This window comes from Quercus suber, unplaced genomic scaffold, assembly GCF_002906115.3.
Source record: "Quercus suber isolate HL8 unplaced genomic scaffold, Cork oak 2.0 scaffold_142, whole genome shotgun sequence".
Lineage (NCBI taxonomy): Eukaryota > Viridiplantae > Streptophyta > Magnoliopsida > Fagales > Fagaceae > Quercus > Quercus suber.
The window spans coordinates 446846-459287 of NW_027069603.1; the positions used below are offsets into that span (position 1 = coordinate 446846).

At 33.3% G+C, this 12442-nt stretch overlaps 2 protein-coding genes across 2 annotated transcripts; one reads left to right on the forward strand and one right to left on the reverse strand.

The window, feature by feature from the left end:
- Positions 1-331: 331 nt before the first annotated feature.
- LOC111992530 (endonuclease 2) lies at positions 332-3108 on the forward strand. Its single transcript, XM_024024406.2, has 9 exons — positions 332-550; positions 646-817; positions 1244-1336; positions 1501-1556; positions 1641-1724; positions 1809-1901; positions 2006-2073; positions 2638-2711; positions 2797-3108. Exons 1-9 carry the CDS (start codon positions 440-442, stop codon positions 2889-2891), a joined length of 846 nt encoding a protein of 281 aa, XP_023880174.1. The 5' UTR covers positions 332-439; the 3' UTR covers positions 2892-3108.
- A 49-nt stretch (positions 3109-3157) lies between these two features.
- On the reverse strand, positions 3158-10365 carry LOC111992531 (uncharacterized). Its single transcript, XM_024024408.2, has 4 exons — positions 10021-10365; positions 8513-8604; positions 5792-5910; positions 3158-3426 (listed from the first exon to the last, which is right to left on the reverse strand). The coding sequence occupies exons 1-4, from the start codon at positions 10244-10246 to the stop codon at positions 3351-3353; spliced, it is 513 nt and encodes a 170-aa protein (XP_023880176.1). The 5' UTR covers positions 10247-10365; the 3' UTR covers positions 3158-3350.
- Positions 10366-12442: the final 2077 nt, after the last annotated feature.

A 12442-nucleotide genomic window follows, 5' to 3' on the forward strand; every position in this document is an offset into this window, starting at 1 on the left:
CAAAAAGCCCACCCCGCATTATCCTTCATTGCTGATTTTTTTTCAATTCCTTTCCTTTCCAGGCACGTACCAGCAAGTCATGCATTGTAGCATGTCTAATGTCCCATATAAACACGTTACCGTTACTACAATAGATGTCACTTTACTCAAAATATCAAAACTATAAATGTGAACAGATTGATTTCTAGCATTTACTTTTGCTTCCTACTTTAATACTTTAATCAGTATATGTCATGGTCGAAAGCTAAAAGACAAATGTATATTCATCCTTCGGCAAGACAATCATTAAAATGATTTATTTCTGAAAAAGACATGTATTATTCCATAAAAAGGATTATTCATACAGTTCACACTAACCAATCCTGAGCTCTAGTTTCCTTTCTGAGTTCTCTAGTGCTATATTTGACATCAAGTTGTTGTAATTTTGCAGTGCAGGAAGATGGAATACTGCAAACTCCAGATAGTGGCTATTGTATCACTGGTGCTTCTCTTCCCAGTCATTGATGCTTGGGGACATGATGGGCATTACATAGTTTGTAGCATTGCTCAGGTGCTTAATAATTTCTTTCTTAATCTCAATGTATTGTCTGTGTGATCAGAAATATTTATACCATGTTTATTTGTTTTCTGTGGTAATATAAACAGTCTCGCTTGAACAAAGGAGCTGCTGAGATAGTGGAAGAACTGCTTCCAAAATCTGCACAGAATGACTTAGGGAGTTTGTGTATATGGGCAGATCAGATCAAGTTTCATTATCCCTGGTCAAGACCTCTTCACTTTATAAATACCCCTGATGTTTGCAATTACAAGTTCTCGAGTGAGTCTTATCTCTCTCTTGGTGGTACATATATAAGACAGAATCTTTATGCGCAGAGTGTTAGATAATGATTAAATTTCTCATTTTTTAATAGCTTATTAAATTTTTAGAATAATCAGTAATATTTATCATGGTACTTGGTTTTAAGTTCGAATCTTGTCTCTACTCTACCTTCGGTTTAAAACTTTGAAACTTCCACCCATATCCCACATGTTGAGGCCCACTAACAATTTAATATTTTGGAATAATCGATAATTTATCAAAAATAGCTTCATAATTATTTCTAATCAATTTCTATAGGAAAATATAACGCACTTAACATCCAAATGACTTCTTAAGCCACACGTTGGTGATGATAGGATAAAGTATAAACCATGCCGTGTAGGCTGACATCATGTCATTCTAAACAGTACTTTTAATGTTCAGGGGATTGCAAGGATGAAAATGGAAGGGAAGGGAGGTGTGTTGCAGGAGCAATTCAAAATTACACCAGCCAGTTGATAGATTCCAGCAGCAAAGGTAAGAATTCATGTAAATTCTTGAACCAAAAACTATAATATTTAGTACAACCTCTTTATTGGTTTTTTTTTTCCGTAGAAGTTCTTCTCTTATGGATGTTATGCCCATTTATGCTAACTTACTGACCAAATCGTGTTTCTAATGCAATTAATTGTAACTATCAGAAAACCTTACTGAAGCACTCCTGTTTTTCTCTCATTTTTTGGGTGATATTCATCAGGTACGAGTCGCATTAAAGATGATCTGAATATACATAGCATGTCTGGATGTTTGCGTTATTAACGATAGTAGTTGTTTAATGCAGCCTCTACACTGCGGTTTTGCTTCAGACAAGGGAGGCAATACAATTGAAGTTCACTGGTACACAAGGAAGCAAAATCTTCACCATGTGAGTGTAGTTGTCAACTGACCATAGCTTATACAAAAAAGCTGCCTATATTTATGATTTGTAAACTCATCTTTATTCATACAGATATGGGATGACAACATTATAGAGACAGCACAAGAAAGGTTCTATAGTTCAAATTTGGCAGACCAGACTGATGCAATTCAAAAAAATATTACGGTAGCTTATTTGACACTTTCTTAGTGACTGGATTAGGCTTAGTACTCGGTTTACTTCCCATAATGTGTATCAATTTTGTTCTGTAAATATATTTCAAACTACAGACTGGCTGGGCCGATCAAGTTAAGGGCTGGGAGAGCTGCAGTTATACTGATACAACATGTGCAGACGTGTATGTTTCTCAACCACAATTTATTAACCTAGAATTTTTTAGGAAGTTCCATTTCATTGTCATAAGGTACTTTGAATTAAGTATTAGTTAGCCAATATATTATACTTCTTTCTTTCTTTTTTTTTTTTTTTTCTTTTTTTTTTTTTTTTTTTTTTTTTTTTTTTTTTTTTTTTTTTTTTTTTTTTTTTTTTTTTTTTTTTAACTTATTGCCTATCTTCAAAAATGTCATATTTTTTCACTATTTTACCAATAAAAAGATGTCTCCTTTTTCCCTTAAAAAGGCAGGTTTTTTTTTTTTTTATAAAAGATATCGTTTCTCGCTTAAATTATATTCACTTAAATCTCTGCACAGATGGACACATTGTTTCCTATCCTTTCTTTTCTCGTCTGTCTCAACTTATTGAACAAAAGCGACATTGTTAATGTGTATATGACTTGTTTTACTAGTTATGCAACTTTAGTCGTTGATCATTGCAAGATCATATATGAAGCATTTCTTGATAAGGGTATCATAATACACTTTATTGAAATTTAAGGATAGATGAAGTTGGTTATTTTTCTCAGATATGCCTCTGAAAGCATTGAAGCAGCCTGTGACTGGGCATACAAAGATGCGACTGAAGGTTCAGTTTTAGAAGGTAAAGAGTAGATTCTTACAAGTTTCCCAGTTCTGCATGTTCATTTCTTCTTGCTATAGAGAAATAATACGAAAACTGTTTGCAGATGAATATTTTCTCTCCCGGTTACCGGTAGTCAATAAGCGGTTGGCTCAAGCTGGAGTTCGGTTGGCAGCCATTCTCAACCATTACTTTAAGTGATAGTACTTATTTCTTCTATAGTGTATGCTGAAGCTTTAGACCATACATGTTGATCAGTATCAATAAAATACATGGTTCTAGTCATTGCTTTTGAATGTATAAAACATGATACTTCTAGTAATCTAGCACTCTTTTTCTTTGTGAAATTAGTGTTCCACATTGCTACTCAAATTATATCAATTGATTAAATTAAAGGCCGCTTTCTGATATTGCTCCACAGTATTCTTCTATGCAAATGATTCTATTGTTCCACAGAAAATATCAAATTATTTCAAATAGATCGCTTTTCATTCTTGTGATTCATTACGTTTAGTAGAACATTAGAGTCTATATGTGAGTTTAAACACATTCAACACATCATAAAACATTCTGATTATAAAGTCATTTTACATTGTAAATTGTATTAACCAACATCTAAACAAACTTTGTCATGAATTGACCATGTAGAATGCCCTGTAACTAAGGTTTCTTCACAACAAGGACAGGGCACTTTGCATTCTGAACACAATAGTTGCTCACGCTCCCCAGAATAGCTCTGTATCAACACCATGGTGTATTAGTATTCAATAATTGGAAGACCTTCTTTGCCATAGGATGTAAAGTATCATGATAAGCATATTCTTAAATTGCCAAACTGATTTCATACATTATAGAATGCAGTGGGGCAATAACCCCTGAGTCATTTGTAAATTTTGTATAAGAAGTGGAATTAAGAAGAGTAAAGAATGAATTTTCAGACATGTGGATTGGTAAACCAACAATCGTTTCCAAAATATAAAACTGAAAATTAATGAACTTGCATGTGCAAGTCAAATAAATTATTTGCCAAAAGCCTTGTAACTCAATTGGTTATCACCTCTTGGTGTTTCCAACAAAGACAATACAAAGTTAATATTTTCCCCACCCCCAATTTGTTAGAATTATGTGCCCTCAAAAACAACCCTATGCATTTTTATTTGATAATAAAATTTTATTTTCACATTCATAATTTTTATAGGTATATTTCATTGTTTAAATGTGGCATGTGATGTCACCTCTATAGAAAAATCATGTTAATGGTTAAGGAACCAAAGACAGGGAGTAATGATTTTTCATAGATTATTAAATTGTTCTAGGCTGTGAATATTAATTGAATATTACCATTGAAGCCTACACTTGTTGTGCTGCTATATGATAGGATGATTTACTCCATCATTGTGGTAGTGACTTTAAGCAGACAAGTGGGTGTAATATAACAAGTACATACACTGAATTGGATCCGATCAATGACACTTTATGGAGTGATCACCATTAATTAAAATGTTGTTTTATCACAATTTTTCTATTGTCCTCAAACATGAGGGGTTTGTGTTTATTTATTTATTATGCACATAACTTTGACAGTGTCAACTAGTGATGCCAATTTTAAAGGCTATATATAGACACGTTGGGTTATGTGTGTAATAAGTAAAATATATAACTGCTCAACAATGAATCCACCAGTCTCTAAAGAAGATAGTATATTCAGTTGATTTTCATTTTAAAGTTGGACTCAAAACAAAACCAACTGGTGACATTTTTCAAAAATGTTTTTCATATATATAATATTGTGTGTATATATATATATATATATTTAAAGAGTTTTTCAAAAATATTTTGGAGTCCAATAGAAATTATAAAATCAAGAAATTAAGAGTTACATAAGCTAGAGACATGATAGTGATATCAATCCAGTCCTAGTGGCTTGTGGGAATATAGTATGATGGAAATACATAGATATAAAATTGTAAGTAATGGGACCTCATTTGTAATTCTCTAAACTTCAGGGGTCAATCACAATGTGTAGAAGTTCAAATATTTTCTTGATATGGTTGAGAAAAATAAGGAATAATTTTGAAAGAGTTTCAAGATAAGTCAATAACATCAAAAAAGTTATTGCTTAATCCTATAGCTGAAGATTGGGATCCCTAAGGATCCCACATCCAATCTCTCTCTTGGGTTTTAGAAGTCTTAAATAAATAAATAAAAGATTTCAAAATATCATATCAGTGGTTGGCCATCAGAACTACTAAGTGATACTGCAGTCTTCTGAAAACTCAAAAACAAATAAAGAGAGAGACGTGAATACCTTAAAAGGCAATAAGCTTGGGTTGCTAAGAAAGGTACACAATTTTGTTCTTTTTACAATCTATGGTTGTGTGGTACAACGATCTTTAGATGAAAACATAAATTTTGTTTTATATTACTTCCGCAAAAGCTTTCACAATTATCAAATTATCAAAAATAAAAATAAAAATCAAATAAAGTATTATTGTTGCTTCTCGTGGTTGATCATGAAATCATGGTTAAAAGACATAGGACTTAGGATTGGAGCATCCACGGAAAGAATGTATATATATCCTCTTTACTTTTCTTTTTGATAGATGTTGTAAGATTTGGCATCTACTCCATAACGATTTTTCTTTACTATAAGGCCAAGACACCAATGGGTTTCTTTTTGATGTAGACAGAATTTGATCCCAATTCCCATATTCAATGATAAGAAACTTTACCAGTTCAACTAACTACAACACATATGTATGCTCTTTAATGTTAGTACAATGCGGAAAAGAGTTATGTGTCCTATTTACTGCTAATTAAGTGAAATGGCAAAATATTGCATCTTGGCAGCTAGCTTTATAAACTTCAAGTTCAGCTGTTCCGTAAACAAAACTTTTTACTAGTAAAAAATTTAAAACATCTAAATGTGTTGACATGATCTTAACATTGAAATCTTACCATCCATCAATAACATAACATGTAGTTCAAATTAGATACATGAAAGTGAAGTTGCAAATTTATGATTTCATTTGTCTGTATGAATGCTGATTCTATCAATAATCACATCAATGTTGCATAAAAAGGATTAAATGGAAACAAACCTTTTGATTTTTCCAAGACCGCGCTCTCCTAGAATAAGCAAATTGATGTTCAACTTTTCAACTGCATTACATATAGCCGTTTGAGGATCTCCTACCTCTGTAAGTGTTTCAGCATTTACCTACAAAAATAATATGAACAAACCCCAATCTTACACTTGTATGCTCCAAAGGAGGAAGTATGTGCATTTGTATACATCTATATCCTATCTTGTAAGCTCTCAACCTTGAGTATCATTTTAAGAGTATAAACAAGTATACTTTTTGAATGCAGGTATTCATTATCATTTGAACAAATTTATTTTGATGAGCCGGTTAGGCAGCAAAAAATTAAGTTGTTTAAGGCTTATAGTCATCTCTTGACCAAAGAGGGGTGAAATAGATGGTCCTATGCTAAGAAAAAGATGAGTACAGAACATATGGCACAAAAATTGCACTGTATATGTGCTCTCCATACAACTATCATTTAAGACGTTCTCTTCATCTTTTCAAACTTGTGATGATTGAAACATTCTCATTGATGCAGTGAAAAGAAACTTAGATATAATTGATGTAGCAAAAAAGTATTAACTTTCTATCTGGTAATTACAACAATAGGCATTAAGAGGAAAGATCCAACAACAAAACAATAGAGAATAGAAAAAAGAAAGGTTGAAACTTCAAAGGATGAGTTTAAGGGTTCAAGACTAAAGAAGTCCGAATTTCTTTGATATTACGTGGCAGAAACTTTATATTAAGGCTCTTAAGAGACTAGTTAGCACTAGCCCATTAGGAAACTTACACTATCAACCCTTCATTACACAAAGCCTTCTAATCTTTGCCATTGATGCTCATTCAAGGTCATATTTAAATTACAAACATAAGAAATACATCAAGAATATATAGCCATATTAGAAGTTTTCACTATGTTTAAAATAGAATTGTAGCCTGCATGTAAACGTGCAAGAACTTTCACACAAAGAAATGGGTCATTACTTTTTTGAAGCAATTTAAAGAGATTTTGCAGAAACAATTCAGTGTTGTTCCCAGTACCTTGTGCTGATAATCATCCTTTCATTTTATTTTTAGTTCAGAATATTTACTAAAGCTTCATCTTACCACTCACTTGTCAAATTGATGTATCCACAAGATCATTCTCAACTATTAGATTGCCCCACTGGTCAAAGAAGATTACTTTTTGTGATGTTCGTGCTATTGAAAGGTTCTACATGAGTAGTTAGAAGCTTACCTTTCTCTCTGTAGGCCATTTTTCCTTTGTACAAATGGCCTGACTGATTAAGATGAGAAACTCACCACTGTGCTTAGAAATAGTAAAAAGGTTGTATCTAGTGTTTAAGGCTTCCTACTTCTGTAAGGTCTATGACAAGTAGTTGGTAGATAGTTTTACCCTTAATTTTGAAGAGGCAACCACAAAAATCCAAAAGCCTACAGCAGCTCAATATTTTACATAGTATACAAGATCATCAAACCAAACTAAACTTTTTTTTTTTTTTTTCATTTTTACCCCTTGTGATCTTCCTTCAACCTTTATGGAAGCACCGTTGACAACAGAGCTGAGACAAGGATGTTGAAACTCAAAAGAACGACAATTTAAAATAAAAAATAAAAAATAAAAAAGGAAGAAATATTATCACATTTTGGAGACTCAAAAAATTGTGAGTGTAAATGAGTGAGAGTCTATGGGAGGAAAACGGGGGATAGTTTAATAAACAGTACACAGAGAGCCAATATCACTTTTCACAGAGAAAATGAAAATTGATATCTCCAACGAGATTATATGAGGTAGTATTTCAAAAAGAAGCAAAGGACAAAGCAATGATTTATTGAGGTACAAGGCATGAAAGGGTTTCGATTCTTGCAGATAGCCTTAAAGGTCAGACTTGTACTGTAGGAGTTGTGTTACCATGTAATCATTTGACACAACGCATTGCGGATAATTAGTATCTAGTATATTTCTGAATTTTTTTTACAGCCTTTCAGTCTGTAGTTTTCATTATCATTTTTGCTCATCTTTACTGCTAAATTGTTGTGCAAACAATAACATAAACGAGAAATTTGTTAGAAATAATTAGTTATAAACCCATCAACATGCACATTTATCTTTACCTTTTTCCTATGTAAGTTACACCAAAAACACGACATCATCCCCCCTCCCCCCTCCCAATTCGTCTCCCCCTTTATCTTGCATATCAGTGATGTCGCTTCACAAATATTGTTTTAAAAAACAGATGTAATTCATAAAAAAATTAATAATAATGTACATTAAGATTTGCTCATATGGAATAGGAAATTTCTTGCTGGCCATAGCAATACCTTTCAAAGGAAGAAAAGAAAGAATGGAATAACTAATCATACAAATTAATAGGGCACTATTACCAATTTACTTGTTTATGCTGCAGATGATTTTAAAAGAATAACCACCCACTCAAAGACTCCAAAGGAGTGTTTAGAGCTCCATACATTTAAATGAATCATCCTTATTTCATTTAGGAATTAAGTAATATGATGTTTTCAATTAATTAAGCAAGGCCTTGTACGGTACCATTAATGATCCATCTCTATAAGTCTTAGATGAGTACATTGATATGTCCATACAACACTATCAAGTACCATTAGCTGTTAAATTATGAAGTAAACCATAATGGATTGAATAATAATTGAGTTGCTACTGCTAATAATATAAAATTTTGTTAAAAAAAAAGGAATGAAAAATAGTGGACATACCCCTCGACTAGCACATATTTCCTTAGCTTTCTCCAGAAGAGCCAATGTGAGCTTGTTCTGATTTTCTTTGACGGAGTTATTAAACTCTTGAGCTGTCATGGACAAACATGCAAAACTTGTCAATAGAAACTCCAATGTCTCAAATAAAGTTTATACTCATCATTGTAACTATTAAAATATGGGAAAAAAGAAGAAAAATAGAAAGAAGGACACGGTGAAGAATGCAGTTTTTACAAAATAGTTCTCAAAATGAGGAGAAAACAAACTTTCCCCCACTTCTTAACCACCATTAGTCATCTGGAACAGAAGGGCTCTAAATAAACCCCTTCAAGTATGAAGTGCATGCTCTGATTCTAAAATACGAAGCTATACTCCCCTGTCTAATTGAATAAAAAATAAAGCATAATAACGCCATGAATGTTCTTACTTATTTCCTACTTATTAAACCGCACTTTTGAAGAAAATGAGTATGAAATAATAATAAGAAATTAATGTGTATTTGAGTTGTGTATAGAACATCGTCCTTAAGGTGATAATTGCCCTGCTTGAAAGAGTTTAATGCCAGGTTACATGCAATTCACCTCCATGATAGCAAAGTGACCAGCAGACAACAATTCTGAAGTTTCTTCTAAAGATAATTTCTTACAAAATGATGTATTTGACTAGAGTAATGAGAGAAAAAACAAAAATTAAATTGAATCTGTTTCAGGCCCTTTATTTATAGACAAACAATGAAGAGATTTATTGAAACATCATAACTTTTCAATTTATTTGGCACATTTATGAAATCATAACATAAATAAGATTAATTCATTATAATCCAGTAAATCTCATCTTATCTTATTTCAATAAAATAAACTCAACATGTACCACTAATTAAAGTGCCAAGTGCAGAACTTGTGCGTGTGTTCTAGTGTCACATGTCTATAGATTCTTTATATAGTAATTTATTTTGGGCTAAAGTGCAAACTACATCCCTAAAGTTAGGGGTATTTATGGATTACACCCAAAAATTTTAAATTTTGAATTTTACACGCAGAAGTGTAAATGGAATATAACTTCAATAAGTAGAATCCAAATTTTGAAATTTCAGAATATAAAATCAAAAGACCCCCAATCTTTAAGAGTGTAGCTTACACTTTAGCCATTATTTTGTGGTGTTTGTGTTGCATTCCCACCAAAAGCTCATTAAACTTTCTATGCTTGGCAAGTTAATTTAAATCACAAACCCACTTCCATATCACAATTTACACACTAGATTTTAAACAAGTATAAGCATAGAACTATAACCATCATGACTTAGCGACGCTTTGGGGGATAAAAGAAAAACAAGAGTAAAACACCCATCTCTAATTTTTTCCCCCTCCATAAATACAAACTTTTTGAAGAGAAATAGAAATACAAAATCAATAATTTCCCAAACTCTAAAGCCCAAAATTCGCCATATATACTCCAATAAACACCAAAGAACACAAAATTAAGAAGCAAAGAAATTATTAGTACTTAACTGGGTGAAACAGGACAGTACATACGAGCAGAGCCAAGAGAGGCAGCAAAGGTGTAAGCATTTTTGGTAGGAAGCTGAGCCATGAAGATGACAAGAGGGGACTTGTTTAAAGATTCTTTGAGATTATCAAGTACCCAAGTGAGCGCATAGTAACTGTACTCACTCTCATCAATAGCCACCATCACCTTCTTCTCAGCTCCTCCATATCCCAAAACTACCTCAGCCATTACTGAAGGGTTTTTGGTTTAAGAGTTTACAGATACAGACAGATAGGTTCAAAAGCGTTAGAATATGTTACTGAAAAAGAGGCACAGTGATTGTACTTTGTTTAGGGTTTTATATAACGTCATTGTTTAATACTAGGTGTGGAAACTTGAAACTTTGTAAATGGCAGGTGGAAAAACAGAGGGCGGGGTTTTCAGGTCATAACGGCCAGTCAAACCTTTGAAATCTGGATAAGGTTCCTCTCCTTGTCATTCCTTCGATAGTATCCATCTGCCACGTTCAACACTCAAGAGATTTTATTTATTTCTTTCTTTCTCTTTCGGATTTTGTTCAAGAATGCAAGTCATTTAATCATGGCATTAAAAACCCGTACGGTGAAAGAACCGGTCAATGAGCTAATTACTGGTTTTTTTGTTGGACTGGGGTTCGACGGTGGTCAAACTAGCAACATCATAAATAATTTAATTATTATTTATTTAAATTATATAAATAATTAATAATTTTTTAACTGTATATATATATATATATATTAACAAGTGTGTGTGTCCAGCCTCTGTAGGGAGAAAGAAAAATACAGTCTTTCTTGATCCTAGGATTGTCCAGATTCATCCGATAACCTGACCAACCCAAAGAACCAACCTAAAACTGGCCGACCCGACTATTCCGACGATTCTTCATCACCAAAAACCGATTCTGGCGGGTCTGGTTTCGGTTTTTCTCCCCTAAACCTAAATAAACCAAACCGATCAAAAGATTTCCAGATTCCAGCCAAAATTTCCAGATCCCGGCCAAAATTTCTAGATTCCGGCCAAAATTTTCCAGAATCCAGAGAAAAAAACCAGATTCCGATGATAGTTTTTCAAATTCCGGCACTATTTCCCATACATCCGGTGAGATTTTGACTAGATCTAGCAAAATCTCATCGAATCTGATGAGATTTTCGCCGAATCTGGCAAAATCTCATTTAATCCGATGAGATTTTCGCTAGATCTAGCGAAATCTAAAAGAATTCAATGAGATTTTCACCAAATTTGTGTTTTTTCCACACGTTTAATCACCATCTTGAATTCGATCGACCCGCCTGCCACCCATTAATGGTCTGAACCGCCCAACCCAATTCTTCAGTAGGTCGGCGGTGGGTGACTTTTTTTCCCACCCGATTCAGGCGGGTCAGTTCCGGGTTAGGTACAAACCCAAACTGAACCGACCCAATCCCCTGAAAAGTCAAAACGTTTACAAAACAAAGCAACAAATACCTAGTTCAAATCAACAACAATCAAATTGGCTAATACCCTTTTGCTTTATCTCTAAAATTCCAATGCTTTGATTTTGAATCAAATTCACTTTGAGGGTTGGTGGGTTTGTTTTGTTCTTTTGATTTGAGAGAAACAGAGTGGGAAAAAACTTTTTTATGAAAAAAAAAAATCACTTTCTAAATAGTTTTTTGTATTAAAATAATCTATTAACAAACCAAAACACATTTGGTAATTCCATTAAAAAAAAAAAAAAAAAAAAGGCTCTACAATTACGACGCTTTTTTTTCGTTGTCAAGCGCTATACACGTGTGCATCCTATCAGAGGTAGAGCTAAGGGGGATTGGGGGGCCATGGCCCCCAATGGGTTTTCAAATTTTCCATTAACATCATTGATAAAATCCTTTAATATGATAATATCTGTAAATATGCTGCAAATACACCCTCTGGCCTCCTTAGGATTTTGAGGAAAAAAAAAAAAAAGATTACAGCTTGTTTGTTAATCTCTTAAAATTTATTTAGGGCTCCCTCAAATTTTAGAAGTACTTCAGAACCGTCCCAAAAATATTAATACAAAGATCCAAAGAACAAAACAAAACAAAACACCCTAAAATAGGCTGAAAAACCACCAGTTATGCTCCGACATAGTGGTCCGGTGGCAGAGATAATCAGATCGGCCCGTGGGGATGAGATGCTAAATTGGGAAGGAATTAATTCCCCTGATTCTCAGGAAACAAATCAGTGGGAATCAATGCCTTTCCATAAGCATACACATGTGGAACCTGAGGTCAATAAGGAAGTTACGGAACAAAGATTAGAGGGGGAATATATGCTGAGCTATTTGAGGAGAAATTAGAGGAGATAAATAGGGATTTAAGGAAATTTGACACAGCAACAGAGATTCAGCCTATTTCAAACTTTTTAATGGGTAAGGAAAACTTCCTG

Bases quoted from the DNA above. Each gene is read 5' to 3' on its own strand.
- LOC111992530 (XM_024024406.2), top strand. From the start codon at position 440: ATGGAATACTGCAAACTCCAGATAGTGGCTATTGTATCACTGGTGCTT. The intron at 2,074-2,637 runs GTATGTTTCTCA...TATTTTTCTCAG, and splicing joins GATACAACATGTGCAGACGT to ATATGCCTCTGAAAGCATTG. The intron at 2,712-2,796 runs GTAAAGAGTAGA...AACTGTTTGCAG, and splicing joins TGAAGGTTCAGTTTTAGAAG to ATGAATATTTTCTCTCCCGG.
- LOC111992531 (XM_024024408.2), bottom strand. From the start codon at position 10,246: ATGGCTGAGGTAGTTTTGGGATATGGAGGAGCTGAGAAGAAGGTGATG. The intron at 5,911-8,512 runs GTATGTCCACTA...TTATTTTTGTAG, and splicing joins AAATATGTGCTAGTCGAGGG to GTAAATGCTGAAACACTTAC. The intron at 3,427-5,791 runs GTTTGTTTCCAT...GTGTTGATACAG, and splicing joins GGTCTTGGAAAAATCAAAAG to AGCTATTCTGGGGAGCGTGA.